This window comes from Caretta caretta, chromosome 2 (genome assembly GCF_965140235.1).
Source record: "Caretta caretta isolate rCarCar2 chromosome 2, rCarCar1.hap1, whole genome shotgun sequence".
Classification (NCBI taxonomy): Eukaryota; Metazoa; Chordata; order Testudines; family Cheloniidae; genus Caretta; species Caretta caretta.
Window position 1 is genome coordinate 184,817,400 of NC_134207.1, and position 25,671 is coordinate 184,843,070.

Sequence of the window (25,671 nt, forward strand, 5' to 3'; positions counted from 1 at the left end):
AAGCAACTGTCTGAGGCAAACCATTAAACACACACACACACGTACACGTTTCCCCAATAAATCATCCTAGTCTATATTTACACAGTGGTCCATACTAAGGCATAAGTGAACTGCCTGCTGCATTTTAAACACCAAAGCACCCTTGCATTATGTATTAATCAGGACTGAGTAGAAGGAGCAGGCATGGATGATCGGACTAATTTTGCTTTCCTCGAGAGTTTAGACTGGTCAGACAACATGAGGAATAGAAAGGTTCAATCCCAGTATAGACTACTAACCTGAGTGCAAATCTGAACAAGGAATGAATGGATGAACAGAGAAGCTCTTGAGAGTCGTTTGATAAGTAAATATATTAAGTTCTATAAATAACTGAGTGCTTCTCTTTTGACTGTATTTTCTTTTTTAAAAGCAGTTGTTAGAAACATCAAGACTAAAAGAAAAAACCAGCATGCACACATTGTGCTTCCTTTATTTACTACTGTAAAGCAACTTGAATCACCTTTTGTAGCCATCTATTCCTGCAGTGGCTATTTCTAAATTACCGAAGACGACTTTGTGTGAGTGAGAGACATTTATATTGCATGGGGACATTTCTACGAATTTAGTCCGTGACCCTGCAATCAGATCCACTATAGTAGATCACTGCACTCATACAGACCCCCATAGAAGTCAATGGAGGCTACAGCGCTATTTGTATTTTACAGTGCTTCATGAAGAAATTGAGTTCATAGTGTATTAAGGCTATATTTCTATACTGTACAGTGAGTGGTTCAAACAAAAACAAAACAACATTTATTGTATTTTACTGAAGAACTTACTACTTAACGTGACCTTGACATGGAACACTCCATGAATAGTCAGCTGTGCAGTTTATTGCACTTTACTGATATTCTTACTCAATAAATTTTTCCTAGAGACCGGCAGGCAGAGACACACATATCATACTTCTATTAAAGAAGCATGATGTTGTGGTTAATGTATAGGACTGGGACTGAGAAAGTCTGGATTCTTCTCCTGACTCTGACAGAGACTATCTTTGTGATCGTGGGCAACTCACTTAATTTCTCCGTGCCTCAGTTTCCCCCATCTGTGAACGAGGGATGATAATAGGTATCCTACATTACCTCTAATGGTTTCAGAACTTTAGATGGAAAGTGCTACAGAAATGCAAAATACTATTTGTTGTTAAATCAGTGAAGATGATAGTTATTTCCATACAGAACATGTTTTATCTAAGAGGCAGTTCATAACGTCAATTCAGAAATTATATTCGGTACCCAGAAGTGAGGCTCACAGAGCAGCAATGTAATGGATACAATATAAGCCACTCCCAACAGCGTTCTCAACTGTTGCTCCACTGGTGTCTTACTGTCTGTTAGTTCAGAGTTCCTGGGAGTGTGTCAGTAGGAATGAATTTACTGAGTTTACTGAGAATTACAATACTTACCTTTGTATCTCCAAATTCCTCTACAATTACTACCTAATTCAACACAAATTAATATAAGAATGAATGCTGAAGGGGTTATATTTCTTTTCATTAAGGACAAACACAGCAGTCCCTACTCAGGCAAAACTCTCTGCAATAAGAGTATTTTCCTCAGTAAGGATTGAAGCTAGGTTGTGCATGGTCAAGAGTTGCATGGTTCAGGACTAGAGATGATAAACTTTTTGTAAGGGCGTCTTATGCATCAATGATGAAGGGCAGACACTGATAGGAGGTGGCTTGCCCCTCCACTATTCAGGGAGGGCCAAGAGCCATTCTGGCCCTTGGCACTGTGGCTCCAATGAGCCACTGCAGTGACGCAAAATGATGGGATATAAGAACTCCTAACTCTCGCCTCCTCGGTCATCTCATGTGCACTTTCACCCCACTTGTCTACCCCTACCTTAGAACTTCCCATACCCTAGAACATCCCGTATACAAGGGGTTCCTGCACAGGTGGCACATAGGCCCTCTATGCTGGGAGTGTTTTTGGGAGATAATGAAATTACCTGCCTGTTTTAGCCAGTTAGGTTAAATTAGGTTGTGGTGCAAAAGGGTCACAGGGCAACTGTGAATCTGCATCTTACTAGGTAGCTCCCTCACCTGAGGACCACATGGACATGCCCACAGATGACACAGCAGTGAGGCACTAGGAGAGAGGCACTGTGCTTATGGCGGTGGGGCGCCTCTGGATGAGGGGGGGCACGATCTGAAAGGAGTGGGAGATAGCTCAAGTGTCCTGGCCAGCATTTCCTCTATCAATAAAACAGGTTTCTTTCCTCAGAGGCTGTACATGAGTTATAGCTGAGGAAGCACAACGGCATATGCCTATGCAGTCATTGCAGTACAAGAGCAGAGCTCATTATTTTGTGATATACGACAGGCACCTTCTAAAACCCACTCCCACTCTTCACACACAACTCAAATCCAAGTTCATACTTTTCCGGAACAAAGTACATCAGGCCAACTTCATTCGGCTTTCCAGTTCCCATATTACATCCTATGATTCAGCAGCACCAAATCACTCTAGTGTGCAAGGTAGCAGCGTTCATAATTATTTATGGCCCAACAAAAGGTTAAGTGAGAGAATAGTGTCACTGACATACTGTTAGACCCACATTTTTCACACTGCCTTGCTGATGAGGCTAAAGATTCAGGGTGTTTGGCTTGGTTTGGTTTGGTTTGGTTTTTTAAACGAGGGATGGCACTGTACTTGATCCCTCACGGAACTATTAAAGCAGCAGCCTTTTTGGAGAGGCACATGGATTCTCACAATGTTTAACATCTCTCCCCACTTCTGCTCATGTTATGAGATGGCGCCTGGCAACTTTTTCCAATTTGTTTTTATGCAGGTTCTTGTACAGGAAATTCAACAAACGTTTCCAACCTCCCAAATGCCTACAGTCCTAGTACCTGACAAAAGATAGCATTTAACAGCAAGGAAACCAAAGGTTCAACACTATTCAATGGATGCAGTTCTATTTTATCAGTGTGCCATTAACAAGCGCCCAGGGGACAGCGACGAACCGTATAATCAATGGCTTTCGTAACACAGGCTGACAAAAAGAACCAAGATATATACTAAGCCTAAATATTAGCTTGTTCAGGATTGTTGGCTTTCTTTAAGTGAGGCCTCAGGCTCAGATATTTCCGAGAAACACTTTATTTTTAGGCAATTTGAGTCATTTAAAACTGGACTGGACACAGCACATATGAATGGAATATTCCTACACTGGAAGCACAAGGTGGATTTGTTTATCTAATAGGTCCTTTTTGTTACAGATCTACATGACTCAACTTTTAAAAAGGATTGTCCATATATGTGTACTGGTTGGGCTCAACCTCCTCAGCACTTTGTACGACTGAGGCTTTAGTTCACACTAAAAATTGCAAAAAAATTCCAGCAATCACTTGTCCATTACCCCAATTAAAGTACATTCTTCATTATGGCTGTGGCTCACATTTGTGGTTGTAATAAAAAACAAATCTACAAATGCCAAGCAGCATGCGGTTCAAGCTATCACAAACACAGTAACCTTTCCAAAGGGGATTTTTAGGAGGGCCTGCATTGTAAGACCACAGACATGAATAATTCTGCAGGGCTCTAAGCATCCTCAACTCCCACTGAAGCCAACGGGAGATGAGGGTGCCCATTATCTTGCAGGAGCGGGCTCTAAATGGCCAAATGCAGAGATGGGAAAAGGGCAGCATGGACATTAAATGCAGATAAACCTAAGGGAAGATGAAGGATGGACTGAGGGAAATAATATCCATGGAGGAAAAACACTCTCCTTCTACCTTAAATAATTGAATATTTCATAGTATGTTTATTCACATAAGCCATAAATAACTAAGTAACACTTTTATGGGCTTCATTATTTTCTCCAATAACTTTAAAAAGTGAGGGTTACCAGATTTAAAGGGCTCCATGCCAGCTACAGTATTTATGCTATGAAATGTTAAATTTGTAAATGGTCTACTAATCCTTTGATTTTAATTACCTTGGTATTACCTAGATACCGGTAACAAATAAAAGCAGCTGGGAGTTGGTTTCCCCTAGGCCATCCTCCTCTCCTCCAGATTAAAAGCAGCAAACCAAATTGAAGTCTCCAGAAATAGACCTTGACGTTACAACTTGTTCCACATGGACAGACCTCTCTGCCTGTATGGAAGCCCACTAAATTCACTCAGTGAAGTTGTACAGGGGTGCAGGTTTCCAGCCCTGCAGGATGAGGAACAAGCTGCAGGATGAGGAACTTGCTCCCCAAGCTTAGCAGACAGGGCTCTAAGACTTTTCCTGAGAAGTTATATTTAGCCCAAGAGGTTGTTCAGGCTCAGTCTGCCTCACATTATGGGCGAGAGCCTCACTCCCATTCTTTTATGTGGGTAAAAGGGTCAGGTTGGTGTAAAGGGTCTCTAGAAGCCCCAGTTCTAGCTGGGGGAGAACTCTCCGGTGTAGGCATTGTGGAAGACAATTGCAGGTCTCTTTCAGAGGAGCCCATCGCGAGCCCTGGAGAAAGGAGTGTGTAGTGAATGGGGCTTAAGGCTAGGGATTGGAGGGACATGTTGGGAGTGGGATGGCCGCACTGTGACCTACTGCAACCCCAGAGGGCTGAGGTAACTCAGACCACGCCCCAAAGAGTTGTCTAAGTTGATACAGGGGCCTCTCCAGCCCCCAGAGCAGCCAAAATTTGGGCATAAAGGGGCCTTAAAAGCAACCTTAGCCCCTTCTCCTACTGAGTTACAAATTCTGTGCTGTGTCTTTTAAAGGTGCATTACAAAATCTCACCCTATATATACTTACCAAGCCTAGCACAATAGGGACTTGATCTTGGTTGGGGCTTCTAGTCCTACAGTAATACAAATTAATAAATAATTGACTGACTTCTTCTTTCCCTTGTTGTTATTACTAAATGTTTATGTTCTGGTAGCACCCAAAGGCCCCAGTCAGAATTAGGACCCCATTGTGCTGGGCACTGCACAAAAATAGAAATGAGACATAGAAAAGAAAACCTCTGCCCTGAAAGGTTTCCGCTCTAAATCTACTCCCATATAGATCAGTTTGGGGCAGGTCATTTGGTTAGTGCAGTACCATACTAAAGATCCATTAGCCTTGGTTAGTGCAGGGCAGTGGTTCTGAACCTATTTACCATTGTGGACTGCATCTGCAGCTCTCTGTGTGTTATGTGGGCCACATCCACTATATATATACATACATACATATATATATACACACATACATATATGTATTTTTATATACATATATATACACACACACACACACACTCACTACCTGTGTCATAAATATAAAGGGAAGGGTAAACCCCTTTAAAATGCCTCCTGGCCAGAGGAAAAATCCTCTCACCTGTAAAGAGTTAAGAAGCTAAAGGTAACCTCGCTGGCACCTGACCAAAATGACCAATGAGGAGACAAGATACTTTCAAAAGCTGGGAGGAGGGAGAGAAACAAAGGGTCTGTGTCTGTCGGTATGCTGCTTTTGCCGGGGATAGACCAAGAATGGAGTCTTAGAACTTTAGTAAGTAATCTAGTTAGGTATGTGTTAGATTATGATTTCTTTAAATGGCTGAGAAAAGAATTGTGCTGAATAGAATGACTATTTCTGTCTGTGTGTCTTTTTTGTAATTTAAGGTTTTGCCTAGAGGGATTCTCCATGTTTTGAATCTAATTACTCTGTAAGGTATCTACCATCCTGATTTTACAGAGGTGATTCCTTTACCTCTATTTACTTCTATTTCTATTAAAAGTCTTCTTGTAAGAAAACTGAATGCTTTTTCATTGTTCTCAGATCCAAGGGTTTGGGTCTGTGGTCACCTATGCGAATTGGTGAGAATTTTTACCAAACCTTTCCCAGGAAGTGGGGTGCAAGGGTTGGGAGGATTTTGGGGGGAAAGACGTGTCCAAACTACGTTTCCCAGTAAACCCAGTTAGAGTTTGGTGGTGGCAGTGGATATTCCAAGGACAAAGGATAAAATTAATTTGTACCTTGGGGAAGTTTTAACCTAAGCTGGTAAAAGTAAGCTTAGGAGGTTTTCATGCAGGTCCCCACATCTGTACCCTAGAGTTCAGAGTGGGGGAGGAACCTTGACAACCAGTATGGCCCCGAGGGTGCCACATGGGCCACAGCTGTACGCTAACTGGGCCACAAGAGGCCCACAGGCTGAGAACCACTGGTTTAGGGGATCTTCACCAGAGTCCACAGCCTGAAAATCCATTTTCCATAATTATAAATGCCACTGAAAATCCACCTGGGCTCCTACTAAATTCATACATCAGGACAATACTTGTACAGGAAAAAAGGCCACTTACATTCTTTCTTACAATCAGACAGTACTTATTCTAAACCATAAATATGAATTAACAGGTTTCAGAGTAACAGCCGTGTTAGTCTGTATTCGCAAAAAGAAAAGGAGGACTTGTGGTACCTTAGAGACTAACCAATTTATTTGAGGATAAGCTTTCACAGGAACTCTGTAGTAATAACAGAAACAATCAAGCCATTGTTAAAGATGGGCACTCAGACAGAAAATTCAACATTTACTTCTGTGGCCAATAACAGTTGTTGCTACTAACCACTGTGAATTTCATCTAGCTCTTTTTCCAGGAATGGTATCTGCTTTAGAAAATGATGAGCAAACTGCAGAATGGAACAGACCCTGAAGAAGAGGTGAGGAACTATTTGGAGAGGTTTTCCTTCTGTTGCTAGGGAAACCATCTCCTTTGTTTGGGAATAATCAGAAAAGCTGCTTCATTCAGATACACGTTCTCAGAATGTGTTATGTCATTTGAAACAAAGGGAAATTAAGACAATACTAAACAATATAACAGCATAATTCTAAGAAAAGGCAGGTTAGCACTATGAAGATTCCCATCTCTCTCTTTTTTAGAGGAAGGCATAGTAAAAATGAAAAGATTGTTATTAGGAAATATTTCAATTGGATTTGGGATATGAAACATAGAATTCAAATTCACTTTTTAATCATTGTTACTGACAGATGGCAAATCAAAATGAAAATATCCTGGAATTTGTACAAGCAAGCACTGTTATTCTTGCATTCTGTGTAGGCAAAACTCCCACTGACTTCACTTGACTTTAGCAAAGCTTTTAACACTGTCTCCCACAGTATTCTTGTCAGCAAGTTAAGGAAGTATGGGCTGGATGAATGCACTATAAGGTGGGTAGAAAATTGGCTAGATTGTCGAGCTCAACGGGTAGTGATCAATGGCTCCATGTCTAGTTGGCAGCCAGTATCAAGTGGAGTGCCCCAAGGGTCGGTCCTGGGGCGGGTTTTGTTCAATAGCTTCATTAATGATCTGGAGGATGGTGTGGATTGCACCCTCAGCAAGTTTGCAGACGACACTAAACTGGGAGGAGTGGTAGATACGCTGGAGGGTAGGGATAGGATACAGAGGACCCTAGACAAATTGGAGGATTGGGCCAAAAGAAATCTGATGAGGTTCAACAAGGACAAGGGCAGAGTCCTGCACTTAGGGCGGAAGAATCCAATGCACCTCTACAGACTAGGGACTGAACGGCTAGGCAGCAGTTCTGCAGAAAAGGACCTAGGGGTTACAGTGAACGAGAAGCTGGATATGAGTCAACAGTGTGCCCTTGTAGCCAAGAAGGCCAATGGCATTTTGGGATGTATAAGTAGGGGCATTGCCAGCAGATCGAGGGACGTGATCGTTCCCCTCTATTCGACATTGGTGAGACCTCATCTGGAGTACTGTGTCCAGTTTTGGGCCCCACGCTACAAGAAGGATGTGGAAAAATTGGAGAGTCCAGCGGAGGGAAACAAAAATCATTAGGGGACCGAAACACATGACTTACGAGGAGAGGCTGAGGGAACTGGGATTGTTTAGTCTACAGAAGAGAAGAGTGAGGGGAGATTTGATAGCTGCTTTCAACTACCTGAAAGGTGGTTCCAAAGAGGATGGATCTAGACTATTCTCAGTGGTAGCGGATGACAGGACAAGGAGAAATGGTCTCAAGTTGCAGTGGGGGAGGTTTAGGTTAGATATTAGGAAAAACTTTTTCACTAGGAGGGTGGTGAAACACTGGAATGTGTTACCTAGGGAGGTGGTGGAATCTCCTTCCTTAGAAGTTTTTAAGGTCCGGCTTGACAAAGCCCTGTCTGGGATGATTTAATTGGGGATTGGTCCTGCTTTGAGCAGGGGGTTGGACTAGATGACCTCCTGAGGTCCCTTCCAACCCTGATATTCTATGATTCACTTGAACACCATTTTCTTCTGTTGAAGTCAATGGGAGTTTTGCTTGCATCAGGATTGTGGGATTGGCCCCTGAGATTACATAGGAGATCTCTCTTATGTGTCTGTGCTAAAATACTGACTACACGGAGGACCCTTTGGTCCAGTCACCGAGGACCCTTTGGTCCAGTCACCAGTGCACCTTCTTCTACTCAGTACCCAAATCAAAACAATTCTTCTATTTTACAATTTGTATTGATCAACATTTTAGGAGTTTAAGCAAATATCGCACATGTGAGGCAAAAGTCTCCTCTCCTATCTGCATTGCTGATCTCTATTGTACACTTAAACAAACACAAACTTGTTAAATGTGAACAATGTGTTTAGTACTGTACCAGACACAAAAACCCTAACTAAACTGGCTGTTCCCCCTCCCCCCCTTAAAATTTCCCACCACTGGGAGTGCTAATGGAGGCAAGGCACCAGTTGTTGGCATTTCAACAAAAGCACTGTCTAGACCTGCTGTGAGCAGGATTAGAGGATGTGGTGACTGAGATGCCAACAGCCACTCTGTACGGGCACTCCCACCACTGGAGTTACACTGGTGATAGCAATGGTGGGAAGTTTTAGGGGGAAAAGGCTAGTGTAGAAATAAATATGCTAACAGTCCTTGCCTCAAAGAGCTTCATATATAAACCTTTCAATTGCTCAGTGCTTAAAAATTCCATTGGCAGCAATGGGAGCATTGTGCACTGAGTGAGTTATGAATTTGCAGTAGGGATTATGTAGTGTCCCTCATGGCAGAGAGGAGACAGGATTCAAATGCAATGAATACAAACAAGACTCTTCATGCCAGCTGTTGAATGCCATCAGGTGTCTCTCCAGATCCAGCACTCATGGAGTGGACAACACTAAAGAGCCTATCTACACTGCATGTTGTTCTTAGCTGGCTGTTCCTCCCTAGATTTGTTCATGCACAGTAACTGATACGGGATTAACACATGCATATTGATTAGAGAATCAATATATTACTGTGAAATTCCTGACATTTCATCAGAAACTTTCAGAATGACTGCCATTTTAACTACTGCTGGTAGGACTTGAAAACCCCACACAAACTGCACTTGACCTGCCTATGGCTCTTTCAGCATTCAGAGTGTAGGTGTATTCTTCCCTCGTTCCTAGCTTCCTCTTTGTGTAGAAAATGAATAATTAAGCTAGTCTGTTCAATGAGAAGCAATCATCTTTCAATAAAAATGTGGCTCTTACCCCTGAATTTTCCAAGTGAAATGTGCAGCAGCGAGTTTAGCAGCAGGACTACCTTTGATCTTAACCAAAATCACATGATTAAATCTCCGTATTATTTAACATTGAATGTGCTGAGTGCTTGTGTGGTATGACTGAGTTCTTAAACTTAGAAGGATGACATGATTTCATGAGGGATACTGGAAGCTAAGAACATCTAAATTCTAGTCCTAGCTTTCCCATTGACTTGATAAGAGGTCTTGAGAGTTCATTATTGTACTCTCTCCGTCAGGGTCTCCACCTGTAAACAGGAATAACACTTACCTACTGTTCCTCACCAGAGCATTGTGAGCATTAGTCAGTAAATATTTATAAAGTGCTCTGAAGGGTAGAGTGCTATGCCAGTGCAAGTGTAATACAGTCTTACGGCACCATATTTTAGTGTCATATAACGATGCAATTCTGATGTCCATCTTCCTTCTTTTAAGCCTTCATGAAAATAAGAAATATACCTCACAAGGCTCTCTGAGGGCTAAATTTATCAAACCCTGTTTCCCACTGACTGTTTTGATTATCAAACATAAATGGACACCAGAAGTACAATTCTGTTTCATTAGTGCAGTGAATAATTACCAGTAAGGAATTACTTTTTCTTTGGATGAGCTATTTAAAAATAAATAAAAGTTGTTTACTGCTTGTATAAGTACAAAGAATGTCCTGTAAAATACAGATGGAATAACAAACAAATCTGTCATGGACCATGAAATCTTGCTCGTCAGGCTGCTAATGAAGGTAGAAAGCTGCAATCCTTCTTTGGAAGGTTCTGTAATGACCCTGATGGCAAACCATACCATTTTATTTTTTAAGCCTGACACTTTACAAAAAAGAAAAAGAAAAGTTTATAGTGGAAGATGCTTTAAGTAGACAATAAGGAGTAAAGGAAATCTGAAGATAAAAACCCTTCAATTATGTTGACACCTGACTGAATTTTAGCTTAGATTAAGCATTATTTCATTGACAGTTTGACTCAATTATTCTGTTTAAACACATTTATAGCTCCATTAAGGTACATCTTGTCTTGCTTAAAACCAGCTTCAGAGAAACATTAAAGAGGCAAAACCCTTTTTTTCTTACTGGAGACTGTAAATGCTAACAGAAATATTACCTCTCCTTTGAGACAAACATTTGCTGTTGACAGAATATCCATGCATACCTATCATAAAAGGAACCACTGCATCCATGTCATTTTCAAATATACATCTGCTTCCCATAATTACATTCTTTTGACAGAGCTATTGTATTCAGTCAATTGTTCTGCTTTTCAGGAAAAAGCAGTGATGATTAAAAAAAAAGAGATAACATGTTGGAGCAATGCAGGGAGATTTGAATAGGCGACTTTATGCAAATTGAAAGGAGTTATAATGGCAATGTTTACTGGGTCTCAAATGCCTATGAAATCCTAAAATCTGTACATTCAAACAGAATTACAGAACAAAAATCCAATTACATCCAACCCCATGTTAATTAATCTCTGTGGGCTTGCTGCATTTCTGAAAAGTTTTGGAAGCAAGGTATTCCAACCAAACACAATAGTGCTTAGGCTTTGATTTGCTCAATAGATAGTCTTCATTACTGAGCTCAAGAAGGTACTGTAGGATTTAGTTACTGTCAGTGCTTAATTTGTAATGAAAGAGGTACTGGGGATCAAGCAATTAGGTGTCAGGGCTCAAGCAAGTTTTTTACATTCATAACTGATGCAGCAAGCCTAGAAGCGCTGGGGCTATGAACTGCCAAGCAAAGAGGTGCTGGGGCTCAGCCCTGGCAAGTCCTGGGGCAAATTAAGCCCTGGTTGCTGTTTATATCAGAACTTGCCAGTGAGGAGGGCACATGATCAGTCAGACTAACTGCCATGGTTAAACTATGGCCCAGACAAAGTGATGTATATAAAGTGATCCGGCAAAGCTCCATCACACATTGCTAATGTCTAGAGCAGGTCTGATATATTACACATATAGTGTACAGTGAGGCAGAGAAAGTAAATGGTTTGTCCACCTCAGATTCTTCTTCATCTGTGAATGGGCATAATAATACTTACCTACCTCAAAGTGGTGTTTCTGAGGCTTCATCAGCTCATATTTGTGAAGCACTTTAAAAACGAAATATACTCTCTGTGCTAAGCATTATCATTTTGAAAATAAATACACCAACACACTGATATAAATCATTCCATTGCTGATTTCATCAACTGTGGTAAAAAACAAATGTTCATCACTGAATACATTTCCATTTTATCATTCAAGGACAAGAACGAGGCTTAAAAGCTTTCAAACTACTACTACCGAGATACCGATGTCAGCGAATACGACTCTTGCTGATAATGGCTGAGATACAACACTATAATACTGCTATATGAGAATAGAGAAATATTTCACTCAGTCAAGAAACCAGGTGTTCCATGGTACAAAAAGAGATATATCTATTTGCTTGAAATGGCCAGTATTTTTTATATTGAAATATTAGCGAGATGAGACAAAATCAAAGAGTGGTAAATGTCCATTGACCAGAGAGAAACTAAACTCCACAGTTTAAGGAATACAGTGATATATTTGGGAAAGTCTACAAATTACAGGAATTCCTTGTCACAACACAGACCCTTACAACGTTCACTTGAGCCCAGACCTGTACAGATTTTATATCTTGATTTTCAAAGAAAAGGAAGGCAATGTTCTTTACTATAAAGCTCAAAGATGAACATATCAAGAGAGTACTCCTACATATAATTATTATTTGTTGAGTAAAGTCATTTGAAAATATTCTAACGATCCATTTAAAAATGTACCGTGCATGTACTGTGTACTAGCCAATGGCTTGACCCTGCTCTCATTAAATTAATGGCAACACTTCCATTGACTTCTAGGATCTTTGCATTTTGCAGGACTGGGCCCAAGAGCTGGTGCAGCGGGAATGCAATGAAGAAGAAGAACAAATTATTTATTTACATGAAGCAAAATTAAGCATTTCAAAGGCTACACCACTGCTCTGTAGTAAGCAACAGTGTTAAGGCTGTGTCTTTGTAGTTTCATTCTGAATTTAAATTAATATACTGTAAACGACAAAAGGTTTCTTTGGAAAACCCTCTGTGAAGCTGCCTTTTGCAAGAAATGAGTCACTTATCTTCTCATACTAGGCAGCACTCTAAAATCTATCTATCTATCCATCCATCAAGAGTTCTCACCCCTCTCGCCAAATGATTTACTGCTGTTAGATCCTAATCTAATTTCAGGTGAGCTCATCTTTTTTTCTGCCCTGGAGCATTTTAACTTCATATTGCTCTCTTTTCACACAACCATCAGTGAATACAGAGTCCCTTAACCATTAAGGATGCTGTACTGACATTTTACTTTAGCCATTTGCTGTAAAAAAGTCATTATTATTGCTCCACTCATAAAGAGACCTTTTCTAAGAAAAACAAAAACAAATTGCTGGAATTAGATCAAACCTTACCCTCTGCAGCCCAAAGTGGGAAAACAACAGACCTCAACACCTTGCCGGAGCTATGAAAGCTTCCAAAACCCTCCTGGGCAGGCAAACTTTCTTATTTTAATAAACATTCTTTGAGCTTGAGGCTCCCAACATATCCCTGGTCACATTCGTTATTCTACTGGTAGGCACACAACTCGGACTCCCATATGCCTCTCTTTATTGCAGCAGTTTTCTCTCACCAGCAGCAAATAGTGCTAAATCTTCAGGGAAGATGTTTCAGGAGTAATCTTTTCATCTGCCTCATTCATGTCTGCCTCCTTTGTTCACCCTCACACAGTCTTCTTCTGCACTCTCTGCAGCCATCATTACTATCTGTAGGTCTCTTTTAAAATTTCCATACTGAGCCATGGCTGCCTCACATTCTGCTCAAATGCTAACCTCAATCTTGGTCCTTAATTCTATATTTGAAGGTAATTTCCTGCAACACTGCATAAAGCTTGAAATATTTGCCTTTTGATTGGAACACGTACTTAGCCAACCCAAAGTAGCATAGCTCAGAAGGGTACTTGGTGTTAAGTGGTCATGTGTATGTTCCTGCAGTAGCTGAATGGACATCCAAAGGAGTTTTTTCCCCTGAGAGTTTGAATGTCTAGTGAATAGCCTGCAGTAAATTTGTAACATAAGCACTGTGCTTTATTATATTTCATGAAATATAATTTATATCCATCAATCAAACTCTGGAAGATTAGTGACTTTCCAAATGCTATGTGAAGTGAAAGAACATGAAAAAATAGAATAATCAATCCTTACCCATTTATTCACTGGCTGCAAGTATAAAGAAAATATAATCTAAATATATAGTTAATGCCCAAGAAAAGTTTCTGTCTCTCCATACTTACTTTCTCAGAGGCATTTTCAGACATTTCAAAGCATAAGTCGATAGCAAGATGGATATCCATATTGCTTCAGGTAATGGAAGAAAATGCATCACTGCAGATAATTAGATTTACCTTTATAAATACGAGTGAAAATTTGAGGGCATGAGTCAGTTCAGTTACAAAAATCAAGGAAAAAAATGATAGGACCCAAGAGTCCTCCCTGCTTCTTCAAGCAGAGAGGAAGCAGGTAAGATGGATCACCCTGGAGTTCTGGAAGGTGGGGGTAAGAGAGCACTGACTTCACAGCATCCTCCTCTCTACCTCACCCCACTGAAGTCCCTCTGTGAGCTCAGTCTCTTTAGGTTCTGGCTGCATAAGGGGCTGTAGGAGGCGCTCTCTGTGGAACTCTCTCTTACAAAGGCAGAGGAAAACCTTTTGGGTATCTGTCCTTCAGTAAATTCTTCTTCATGTAGCAGTTGTTGTGATGGCCCAGGATTCATTCCCAATAGAGCACAACTCCAACAGGAGTGATGGTGTCTCAGCAGCAGCCTGTAGGGGCTGACCCTGTGCATGGGACTTTGGGTTCCCCTCCCTGTGAATCTGAAGGGTCAGCAAGATTGGGAGGTTGCCACCCATGCCTTGTTCCCTAATCACTCTCACTTAAAGAGAAGGTCTGTAGGAAACTGCAAGATTTTCTTTGTGGAGTTTCCTGGCACCCCTATTCCCCTCATGCAAATATCTCTATGAGAGGGTTCAATCTGGCCCATAGTTAGGACCCATTCAAAAGAGTTGATTATGAAGCAAGTCTTAGGACCTGGGCAATTGGTAAAAATTTAAAACAATCATTAAAGAAATACTAAACTCTCATCACAGAATGTGGACATGATATAATAATTATTTTTCCAATGAAGCTGTCAATAATTGAAAGGAGGAATTTTAAAGATATTGACAATTTTTCCAGCTCAAGAGATTTTTCTTGTAATAACCAAATTCCTTGGCAGACACATAGGTGAAAAACGATATGAAAAACACATGAGCAAAAATACAACTGATTTCCCTATGAAGTCTGTACCCAAACACAATGGTTACTACACTATGGTATATAATTAAACCTGGTATTCAGATAGTCTCTCTGAAGATCAGACAGTTGACTTTTCTGTGAAAAATTTGCTGAAGCATTTCAGAATGTGTCCCATGTGTACTTTAATTACCATAATTTTCACATTACTGATCTACCGTTTAACTGATAGAGTAAATATGGTTTTATAACAACACAGTCAACCAAAATAGTATCATACAATTCAATCTGCATTTAGGTTCAAAAATCTACTGTATATGGATAATAAATATGGTACCATACTGTAAGATAAGATATATTAGAAGAGATAGATGGCCTTTATGGAATATTACATCTCTCTGAGAATTGTAGTCTCCCAAAGCTATGAAATCTGAAAGTAAGCACCCCACCAGTCATAATGACCAAAACCAGCACCTGTTTTATTAGAACACAGGACAGCTTTAAAAGAAGAACCATTGATCATTCAAATCAATCATAACTGTGTATTGCTATGGCTTTTTTTCTCTGAAGCCTAATAAAGTGTGAGAAACCTGTCAGCGGTCACCTTAAAGAGACTGGGAGTGGGCTGGATGACCCCATAGATCTTTCCCATCTCTCATCTCTATGCTATTGACTTTTATCTTAAAGGACTTGTGGATCAAAGCCTTGGCAGAGAAGCTGATTTTCCATTAAAAAAAAAAACAACACAACAACAACAAAAACCAAACCACCACAAAATTCACAGGAATTTCTATCAAACCATTTGCATTTCTGGAGCTAGAGAGTAATAGACAGACAGCAAGCTTTATCCTACATGACACAATTATGATTGTGTACCCTGTGGTGAAACAATCCCTCCGACCAAAGTTAATACTTGTCTGAGACACAGTATGGGGGAGGTTTGCACTGCAAAAACAGACAATCAATGATTTTTACAGAAGCTTTGTTTATTCATTAGGAACTCAAAGAACCTTGCACCAGCACAAATAAAATCAAACAACATCAGTCTCACTCTGTCTCCCCCCATCCTTAATATGGTTTAATTAGGAGTGGCATGACACAGTAGGAAAAGAGACCGGTTCACTGTGAGACCTGCTACTCACTCTCTTACAGTGTAACGGCCCCCCTTCCAACTGCCCATCGCTGCAGGTAGCTAACATCCAAGTGGGTGCCACACAGACTCTAGAGCACCTCATTGTCTGCTGTTTTCATGAACACTAACCTCGAAAGGAGGAAAATAGTGGACTATTACCAAGCTAAAGACTGCCTTTTATCTGGCTCGCTCCATATCACAGATACAGTTTCAGCTTTGCAGAGCAGAATGCCCCCTAAATGTTTCCATTACTGGTTTCTTGTTTTAAAAACGTTTAGGGGCCACATATGATTAAGGAATTAAAATGTCACTCTTGGCTTTCCAATGAAGTATGAATGATCACAGTAATTTGCTACTTGTCTTACTTCTTATCCAAAATGTAACATATTAATGCAGTAAGAACCACGCTGTGTGACGCATACTAGATGACAGCACTGAAGTGTGCTTTCCTTTCTTGTACGGTACGGCTTTCCAAGCAAAATTGTTTTTTGACTGTTTCAACTTACTGAAATGGCCAATTTTCAATGCTAGCTTTTCAAGCCCAAAATTAAAGTACGATCAATAGGTTCATCAGTAAATGCAACACGAACTGCTGAAGAAATGAGTAACAGATGCAAATACCTGCTTGCTGTGCAGTCTGGGGTATTTGTTGACTCCGCTGTGCATTGTACTGAACTGAGGCAATGGGTCTATACTGCTGAGTTGCTGAGGTAGGGTATTGACCAGATGGGTAGTAATACACTGGCATCTGTGGAAAGCAAGAACAGACTAAGTACTTATGACAGAAACTGAAGACATACAGAAAAAAGTCACGTGAAGTAGTTTAGTTTTACAATCATCAAAAGAAAAGATTTACATAGTACATTTTAAAGCACTGTCACTTAGTTCTAATTTTCTCTTGCAATGTGATTATCAATGTCTTAAGGACTAAACAACGTTACTGTGTAAGTTGAGAAACCCTAAATGAAGCAGGAACATGAATAAAAATGTTTTTCAAATAATGAATTACTTTGTTCTCAACTAATTTAATGTCGCAGAGAGAAGCAGAGAGAAATAGCAGCTATTTTTTAAAATTGTGTAAGCAATGTTACATATAAACAAGAGACCCCCCCCCGCAAATCACAGAAGTACCATATTGCACAAAATTATAATGCTAATATGTATGTACTATAGACCATATGGAAAACAATTAAATAAACTTTGGGGAAAAGATTAAATGGACAATTGAGAGCAGAAGTGGCCTGGAGTCAAAATGTGCATGTTGTATAAAGGTGAGATATTTGTATGTATGAAAGAGAATCTCCATTGTTAGCTTATCCCTCTTTAATGGATAAATGCTTACCTGCATGAATCTCTCCCTTTAAAGCTTCTAGCACATTTGGCAGGAATATATTACGGATTAAAAATTATTAGCATCCCTCCTCTTGCAAAAGCTTTTAGTAGGTATTGAGTTAGCTAGTGTTGCTTGCTATTTTATGTTACAGAACAGAGTATACTAAACTGCCTCACCACACATTTGAAAATGCAAGTTGAGGTCAACTGAACACAGTGACTTTTCTTGCACACTCTTCATCATCATTGCAGAGACATCTGAACTAAACAGTTTTGCGCTGGCCCTTAGTGAGTTCAGTAGCACTCCATATTTCTCATTTTCATTTGGAACAATTCTATGATAAATAAAATAAAATATAAAGTATACAGAGGCACCCCTACAAGATCTTCATGAGAACTTTTGTTGTTCTTAGACTATTTGAAATGTATGTCTGTGCTTCTTTATAAACCAATGGAATTATATTTGTTTCCACATACAGTATTTGGCTTCTTTCAAAAAAGAGACACAAAATACTTTTTATTTTTAATACAACAGGGAATTAGTAAATGTGGGTCAGATTCTGCCACCTTTATTCATGCTGAGCAGTACCTTAGCTCAGGAGTAGTTCCACTGGAGATAACTGGACTACTCATGGAGTAAGTATTGCTCAGTGAGAGTAATGGTAAACAGAATAAGGCCATATATGACAGGTATTTAAAGAGTCAACAGAATCCCTTTAAAAATAGGCTAAAAATCTCAGAGATACAAGGCTCTTTATCACCAGAGAAAAACTACCAAGTGCAACAGAACTAAGTTACAGAAATATACAGTGCCATGGTGGCACATGGAAGTGTACTTGAAAGGGGACTAATTAAGTTTTTTACCCACTACATAATCACCTCAAGATGTGCCATTTTGGCTACTGTTTCTATAGCTCTGCACGAAAACTCTCACAGAAGTTTCCCAGTGGACACTATTTTACAAAATGGTGATAACTACAGGAAAAAAGAGAACAGGAAGAACTACAAGGAGGAAAGTGAGGGGAGGACACAGTTTATGAGGGTGAACCACAGACGGGAAGTGGGGAAAGGACACAAGGAATTATAAGGAGAAGGGAGACTGAGAATCAGGGAACCTGGATTTGGGGAGGTGGCTGAAGGGAAGAGAACTCCAGGCAAATTGGCAGACTTTAGAGGACAAGATATCAAATCTTTGCCCATGTTTTTTTCTTTTGAACCCACGTAAATAGTGTTGCTTTGTTTCGTGAGGTACAACCAGCCAGAATGAAACCATGAATGCTTTAATTTGAACACATTTAATCTGAACACTATTCAAGCTCTGAATAACATGGAGTAATGCTGAATTGTAGCCTGCCTTTGAACTGTGCTTTATCTTTGAATACTGCAAAACAAGTGATGGGCATAGTGTAGGAACATTTGTCCCCAGATCTAATGAAAGCTCTCTAACTGTCTGGTGTGGAAAAATCCCAGTTTTAAATGAATGATCAAATTTTACCCCAGCAGGACAAGGTTAGTAAGGCAAACTCACCACGGGTAAAAGTGGCTACACTCTTAAAACTTTTAAAAATAAATGGCCATCTGAGAACAATATGAGTTACCTCTTGCCATTAATCATTGCATGGAAAGTTCATAGGTATTAAATTAAAAATGTAGCCCAAACAATTTAGGTCGGGAACCTGCTTAGACCATTCTAATAACTGCAATAACACTCAGTAGCACTTAACATTTTTAAAAGTACTGTACAGCCATGAACTAACTCATCTCTGTAGCTACAAGGATTTTTTTTTAATTCACTGGAACTGAATGCGTTTGTTATATACTCCATTTAGTAGCTTATCAGTACAACAATCTATCACTTTGAAAAATGTTGTTAGTGGCATGGAGCATTAGATGGAAAATCATTTAATTTGGGGTGACTAATGGTTGAATTTGATAGTAATCATGCATGGATGACTTGCTAAGAACAGATGATTTTGTTAAAAGACTAGACATGAAAAAAAAAGGCTTGACGCAGAATATAGACATAGGTTAAAGTGGATTTTAGGCTGACTATCAGTGATTTATTGATCTTGTGGGATATACTTTAATTTGTCTTCTGTACAGCTCTCCTTCAGCTTACAGACACAGTTTCCCCCCAAAAGTAATCCAAGACTGATATTTGCCCACCGTGGTATTACTTTAACGAACAGTAGAGTGCATAGAATCATAGATACCAAGGAGACCACTTAGATCATCTAGCCTGAACCTCCTGCACTTTGCAGAATTATTTGCTACCTCAATCCCACAAACATCTTCTTTTACTTGTGCTTGACTACAAATCATTACCGTCTCCCGGCTAGTCTACTGAAATGCCCAGTTTTACTTGATGTTAACAGCTTTTCCCCTAATCTAAGGCTAGGTTTCCATTATCAACTTTTGCTGGCACAGTTTATTTCAGTCAGAGAACTGGTATAAATTATATTGGCCAAAGCTTTGCCTAAACTAGGAGGGTGTGCCAGTGTAGCTATAGCTCTATAGATTTATAGCTGTACAGATATAACTATAGCATCAAACCCTTTTTCTAGTGTACACTGGACCTAAATGTTTCCTTCTTCAGCTTCAACTCATTGCCTCCTAACATTGTGAAAAATCCCCTTTCTTCATTTATGTTGTTATTCTGAAGCCATGTATAGGCTACCATTTCCTTCTTGAGCTTACTTACTGAATTATTTAATAATAAATAATTATTTATAAACTACAGTATTTAAGCTTAACTCAGTCTCTCTGCGTGTTTTGTCCTCCAAGTAGGGTGACCAGATGTCCTGATTTTATAGGGACAGTCCGGCTATTTGGGGCTTTTTTAATATGGGCTCCTATTACCTCCCACCCATCCCCATTTTTCATACTTGCTACCTGGTCATCTTACCTCCAACCCTTATGTAATTTTTGTTCTCCAACATATTTTCTTCCTATCTATCCTAAACTGTGCCAGACTGTGCTTAATATTCCAAGGACACTCACACCAGTGCTATGTAGAATGACATTATCACTTTGACATATTTCATGTGATCCCCTGTATAACGTACAGAGTTCTGTGAACAGCAATGGCTTTTTTTTGTTTTGTTCCTATTTAAATTGCTATCTATCATCACCCTCGGGTCCCTCTAAGATGGCTTTCCAGATAGGTTTTCTCTAGTTTGTTGGTGTGCTGTTTACTTTCTCACTCTAGGGGCAGGACTTTACATTTATTTGAAAATCATTTTGTTCAGCATACTGCACTCTCTTAACCTCTCCTGGTCAATTTACAGTTTGAGTCTGTCTGCATGTATGTTTTCTATTCTAAAGGTGATCAACAAATTTGGTTAGAGTTGAATTTACACCTTCCTCAAGAGATTATTAATGAAACCAGTTGTAATGCTGTTATCATATTTAATAGTTCTGCTGGGGGGGGGTGGAAAATATAAATTCTCTCAATAGGCATGTGTAACTCGCAACTGCACTTACATAAGAGAATTTACAGGGTCTACATTGACCTGTAGAGATTTTGGATACATAAATGCCTCCCAGTCACGTGGCTGGCTTGCCTTTGTCTTAATTTAGGGATTTACTGTCCTCTTCGCTGGCTACTCCCATGCTGAGGGCAGGAAAATAGATTTAATGATCTGTGAGTTGTTCTCTCAGGGGGACAGAGTCCCTTGTGTGGCATAATAAGGGGGTATGTCCCCCAGAACTAGTAAACATTCCCAAGCATGAGTCAAGGACCACGTGCATGGAGGCTTTTTGCCTCTTTCTGAGTAAATTTCTTGACTGCTAGTCCCACACCCTTTGATAAGCTTCCACAACACAGGCGAAGAACCAAGTGAAGTTAACACAGACTGACCACCATCAGAGAACCATGGGTGTACGGTGTCTGAAGCATTACTATCCTCCAAGCCCTATGTCCTTCTCATCTGTGATCCCATTCTCCGAAGGGTGGTTTGTTCCTGTGAGGGATGCTGCTTCTGTTACTATCTCTCTGCTCAGCGCAATTTTTTTATCCCCTCAAGCATGCAGGCAGAAGAGACAATTTGCCCTTTGGTCAGTGCTGGTGATGTTTTCACGGAGCATGGTGATCTGGTCCTTTATTGGAGTGCTTGGGCCATGAGCATGTCAGAATGGCTGTCAGCATCAGAGGAAAACAGCCAGGATGAACGAGGTGTATTATTGTGACAGGGCTGTAACCAGGGCGGGCGAGCGGGGCAGCTGCGCAGGATGCAAAGCCGGAGGGGCGGGGTGGGGTGGAAGGGGGCGAAAAATGGGGAGGAAAAATGACGAAAAAACAGTATGGGACGCAAATATGCTTGCTTGTCCCAGGCCCAGAAATGCCTAGTTATGGTTATGGAAAGCAAAATAAAGTAGGAATCTGCCAGTGAAATGGAGAAAAGCAAAGCCAGATCAGATCACTGTTCTTAGTTTCCACTAGTGAACTTGTTTCTCACAGGATGATGCCAAAGCCCACACAGGAGAGGCTAGACAACAACAGATCATTATGTTTATGCTACTGAATATTGAATCTGTTAACCAGATTTAGAATATGCAGTGGGGGAGGAGGAAGCAGAAGATGACAAAGGGCTTCCCCCCCCCCCCTTAGATATATGACTTTAATATCTGTCGGTTCCTCTTTTGATGAAGAATGGGAAAGGGAGCATTAGAACTAGTAATAGAGCCAGCATTAATTAAACTTTAATATATTAATGTAAGATCTCTTTAGGCTTGCAGGCTTGGACAATTTTCTTTCTTCTTCTTTCTGGCTGGACCTGCTCCCAAATTTTCAATGCCCTGCTGTATTCAAGTGGCATGATACCAGAGGCAAACTACTAGAAACCTCACTGCCACTATATTTACAGGAACTAATTAGCCATTTAGACTGAAGCCTCTGCTGTATTGGTATAAATTCGACAGCAACTTCTATGACTCAGAAGTGCTTTTACATTGATTGCATTACATTGATTATTGCATTATAACATTTTTTGCATGCATAAGCATCTTAACTGGTTTATTTAGTCTCTCTGCTTCTCCTCCCACAGAGAGCCACAAAAGCTTTCACCCTGGATCAGTTATTCAGATTTCAAGGTCTACTGTAAGAAACAGCTACACAGCAAAGACAATAGTAGCTAGGAAGATGCTGATTTTATAGGGTAGGTCTTTGTGACACAGAGCGTATGGGTCACAGTTTGTCCCATTTTGCTTCCCTACTCTATCAAAGCAACATCTTCCTAGCCATTATTGCCACTGCTATATAGCTATGTTTTGGAACAATCCACTACATCTGCAGCCTACGGACTACTCAGTCCATTCCGCATCTCCAGTTTATTACTCATCCTGGGATGCATAAATAGGGGAATCTTGAGTGGGCGTTGAGTGGGTTATTTTACCTCTGTATTTGACACTGCCAGAATACTATGTCCAGTGCTGGTGCCCACAATCCAAGGAGGAGGTTGATAAATTGGAGAAGGTTCAGAGAAGAGCCATAAGAATGATTAAAGAATTAGAAAACATGCCTTATTGTGATGAGCTAAACAGATGGAGCTCTTTGAGTCTAACGGAGAGAAGCTTAAAGGGGTAACTTGATCACAGTCTGTAAGTACCTTCATGGCTAACAAATATTTAACAACAGGGCTCTTCGATCTAGCAGAGAAAGATATGATACAATCCAGTGGCTAGAAGTTGAAGCTAGATAAATTCACACGGGTAATAAGGTGTACATTTTTAATGGTAAGAGTAATTAATCATTGGAACAATTTACCAAGGGTTATTGTGAATTCTCCATCACTGGCAATTTTAAAATCAAGATTGGATGTTTTCTTAAAAGGTCTGTTCTAGGAATTGTTTTGGGGAAATTCTGTGGCCTGGGTTATATGGGGGGAGGGTGGTGGGGGGGAAGCGGGGGTCTGCCTAGATGATCACAGTGGTCCCTTCTGGCCTTGGAATCTATGAATCCAGGGGAATCCCATCCCTGCACTCTAATACAACTATCTCCATGTATATTAAAGTTTAATTACAGTAGAAGAGGGCCTTTCCATAAGAGCTCCACTCCCCACCAGCAGCTCTGTGGGTTCCAGCTCTATGTCCCAATCCTTGAAGCTCTACCCATCCTCCGAATCAGTTGGACCAATACAAAGCTTTCATACATAATGCTTAGATACCAAAGTGACAAGTGATTAAAAATGCCATGGATACAACAGTGGGTCAGAGCTGCGAAGTGCACTGAAAACAAGGACAAGTTTGAAGTTCATGCAGAGGAAAGGTAAGTCAGTAGAAGGATTCAAAAGGGCATGACATGATCAGAACAGGTGAGAAACATACATCCATTTATTGGTTAACTTTTGGTTCATACTTCGAAAGTTATCTTCAAAACGACCGCTTAGCTACACGAACACAATTAAGCAGCAACTTCAGAGCAGATGATTGAGTGGCTGCATAATATGAGAGGCCTCACATGGATATTTATATAAATTAATTGTGACACTATTTAAAATGCATTTTATGGTACATATATTTTAAATTAAAACATGGTCAGTTAGGTATAAAGATATATATGGATGACCATGTACACACCATACTGTATAACAGATGGTATGAAACATGCAATGCAATTGATATATGGAATATGTTTTCCATCTGGGTACACAGAACACTTTTTTGTTTTATTCTAATCACTAATTATAGTGTATAATAATACAGAAGAACTGTACTTCTTTACAGCTACCTTGGACCCAGATCCTATCCAACCAAGGGCCCCCAGCCCGCAAAATTACCGTTACCTACAATATCCTTTCAAAAGACAAACATGTTCAGTCTGATAATGAACATCTACTTTTGATTTGAGAATTTCCCTTACAATGAAGAAATCATGAAAAAGGACAGTACAGAAACATATGGAGTTACATTGTCCTTTGTTCCTGCAGTTCAGTGCTACTGAAACCTCATTTTTGAGAACACTTTTTCAAAAAGTCTTTAAATATTAGAGCTGAGCAAAACTGGCGTAATCTGTTTTTGTAAAAATGAACACCAAATCTGTCATTTATTATTTTCTCCACAAAATTAATTTTTTTGCATATCAGACAAATGAAAAAAGTCTTCACAATTAACCATGTGCAGACGCTAAAAGCCATTGTCCCACAAAAATTCACAGTTGTGAATTTTTAAGAAGTTGCTGCTGGTGGCTGGTATCTGTCCTCTCTCTCCTACCCAAATCCTATGGATTAGAGAAATTAACATAGCCCCCCCCCTTTTAGTTCCCATCTTCACCACTTAACAATTGTTTGAAAATATGAATTAAAGGAGGATCCATAGTTCTGGGCCCCAGGCTGGGAGGGGGCTCACAGACCCACAATATTTGGATCCAAATGTCCAATGTCTAAAGTTCACCATGGTGACTGGAGAGCCAGATGTGACAGGCAGGAAAGCCACAGTTGAATAGGTAATTTTGCAGCCGGGTCCCTTGGTTGGATTGGATCCGGGTCCAAGGTAGTCTTAATCCATTATTGATGCTTTGCACCAATATAACATTCTACTAACATTATTTAATTGTCTCACAATGCCCCTCTGAAATAAGCATCAGTACCCCCTGCTTATAGACCTGGAAACTAAGGCTCAGAAGTTAAGTGATATGTACAACATCACATAGTAAGCCAGTGTCAGAAGCACAATTAGAACTCCGGTTTCTTGACACAAAATCCTATGGCTAATCTATGAGAACACAGTGCCTCCAACCTCACTTCCCTACCAGCCCTAGAAATGTTGGTAATGTACATGAAATCCATACATGAAATCCAAAAATATACAGGATTATAATATCCTTGCCACAGGTAGGCAGGTACCTGTAGGTAAGTATTATTATCCCCATTTTACAGATTTGGAAATTTAAGATCAGAAAGGTTAAGTGACTTGACAAGACACAGTCAGTGGTACAGCAGCATCAACATGGCCCATTGAGACAGAAGACCTTTGTTCTAATCCTGATTCTAATACTGACTCACTGTAATAGCCATGAAACATATCTCTTAGCTTCTCTAAACCTCAGTCTGTAAAACAGAGCTGGCTCATATTTATCTAGTTCACTAGGAGAAGTGTTCTGAAGTTTGATTAAATAATATTTGAAAATGTTATAGAACACACAGTATTAAGAAAAGCTAGTGACAGATGTGGGAACAGAACCCAGAGCAGCTTGTAAGATTTTAGCTTTCTGCTTATCATGTAAATAATGTAGTTTGGGTGGGGGAAAAGGGGATATGACAACTTCTTCTGTCCCCCGCTTCCCCAAACTCACACATGTAAATTTTGGACATTTGGCAAATCGCTACACAGTGAAAAATATTTCTTGTAATATTTTATATAATAAAATGAATTCATA

General features: G+C 40.0%; 1 protein-coding gene across 18 annotated transcripts in view; it reads right to left on the reverse strand.

Moving 5' to 3' along the window:
- ARPP21 (cAMP regulated phosphoprotein 21) overlaps window positions 1-25,671 on the reverse strand; it is a 170,932-nt gene that overhangs the window by 33,509 nt on the left and 111,752 nt on the right. For 17 of the 18 annotated variants that reach the window (XR_007355060.2, XM_048838972.2, XM_048838971.2 and 14 more), the window contains one exon: window positions 16,587-16,713. Coding sequence is in view for 16 of the 18 variants with exons in the window: in XM_048838972.2 (XP_048694929.1) it covers window positions 16,587-16,713 (127 nt within the window). In the remaining 2 variants the exon portion in view is untranslated. Of the gene's footprint in view, window positions 1-16,586; window positions 16,714-25,671 lie in introns of those variants that run through there. The other variant, XM_048838980.2, reaches the window with a different exon arrangement.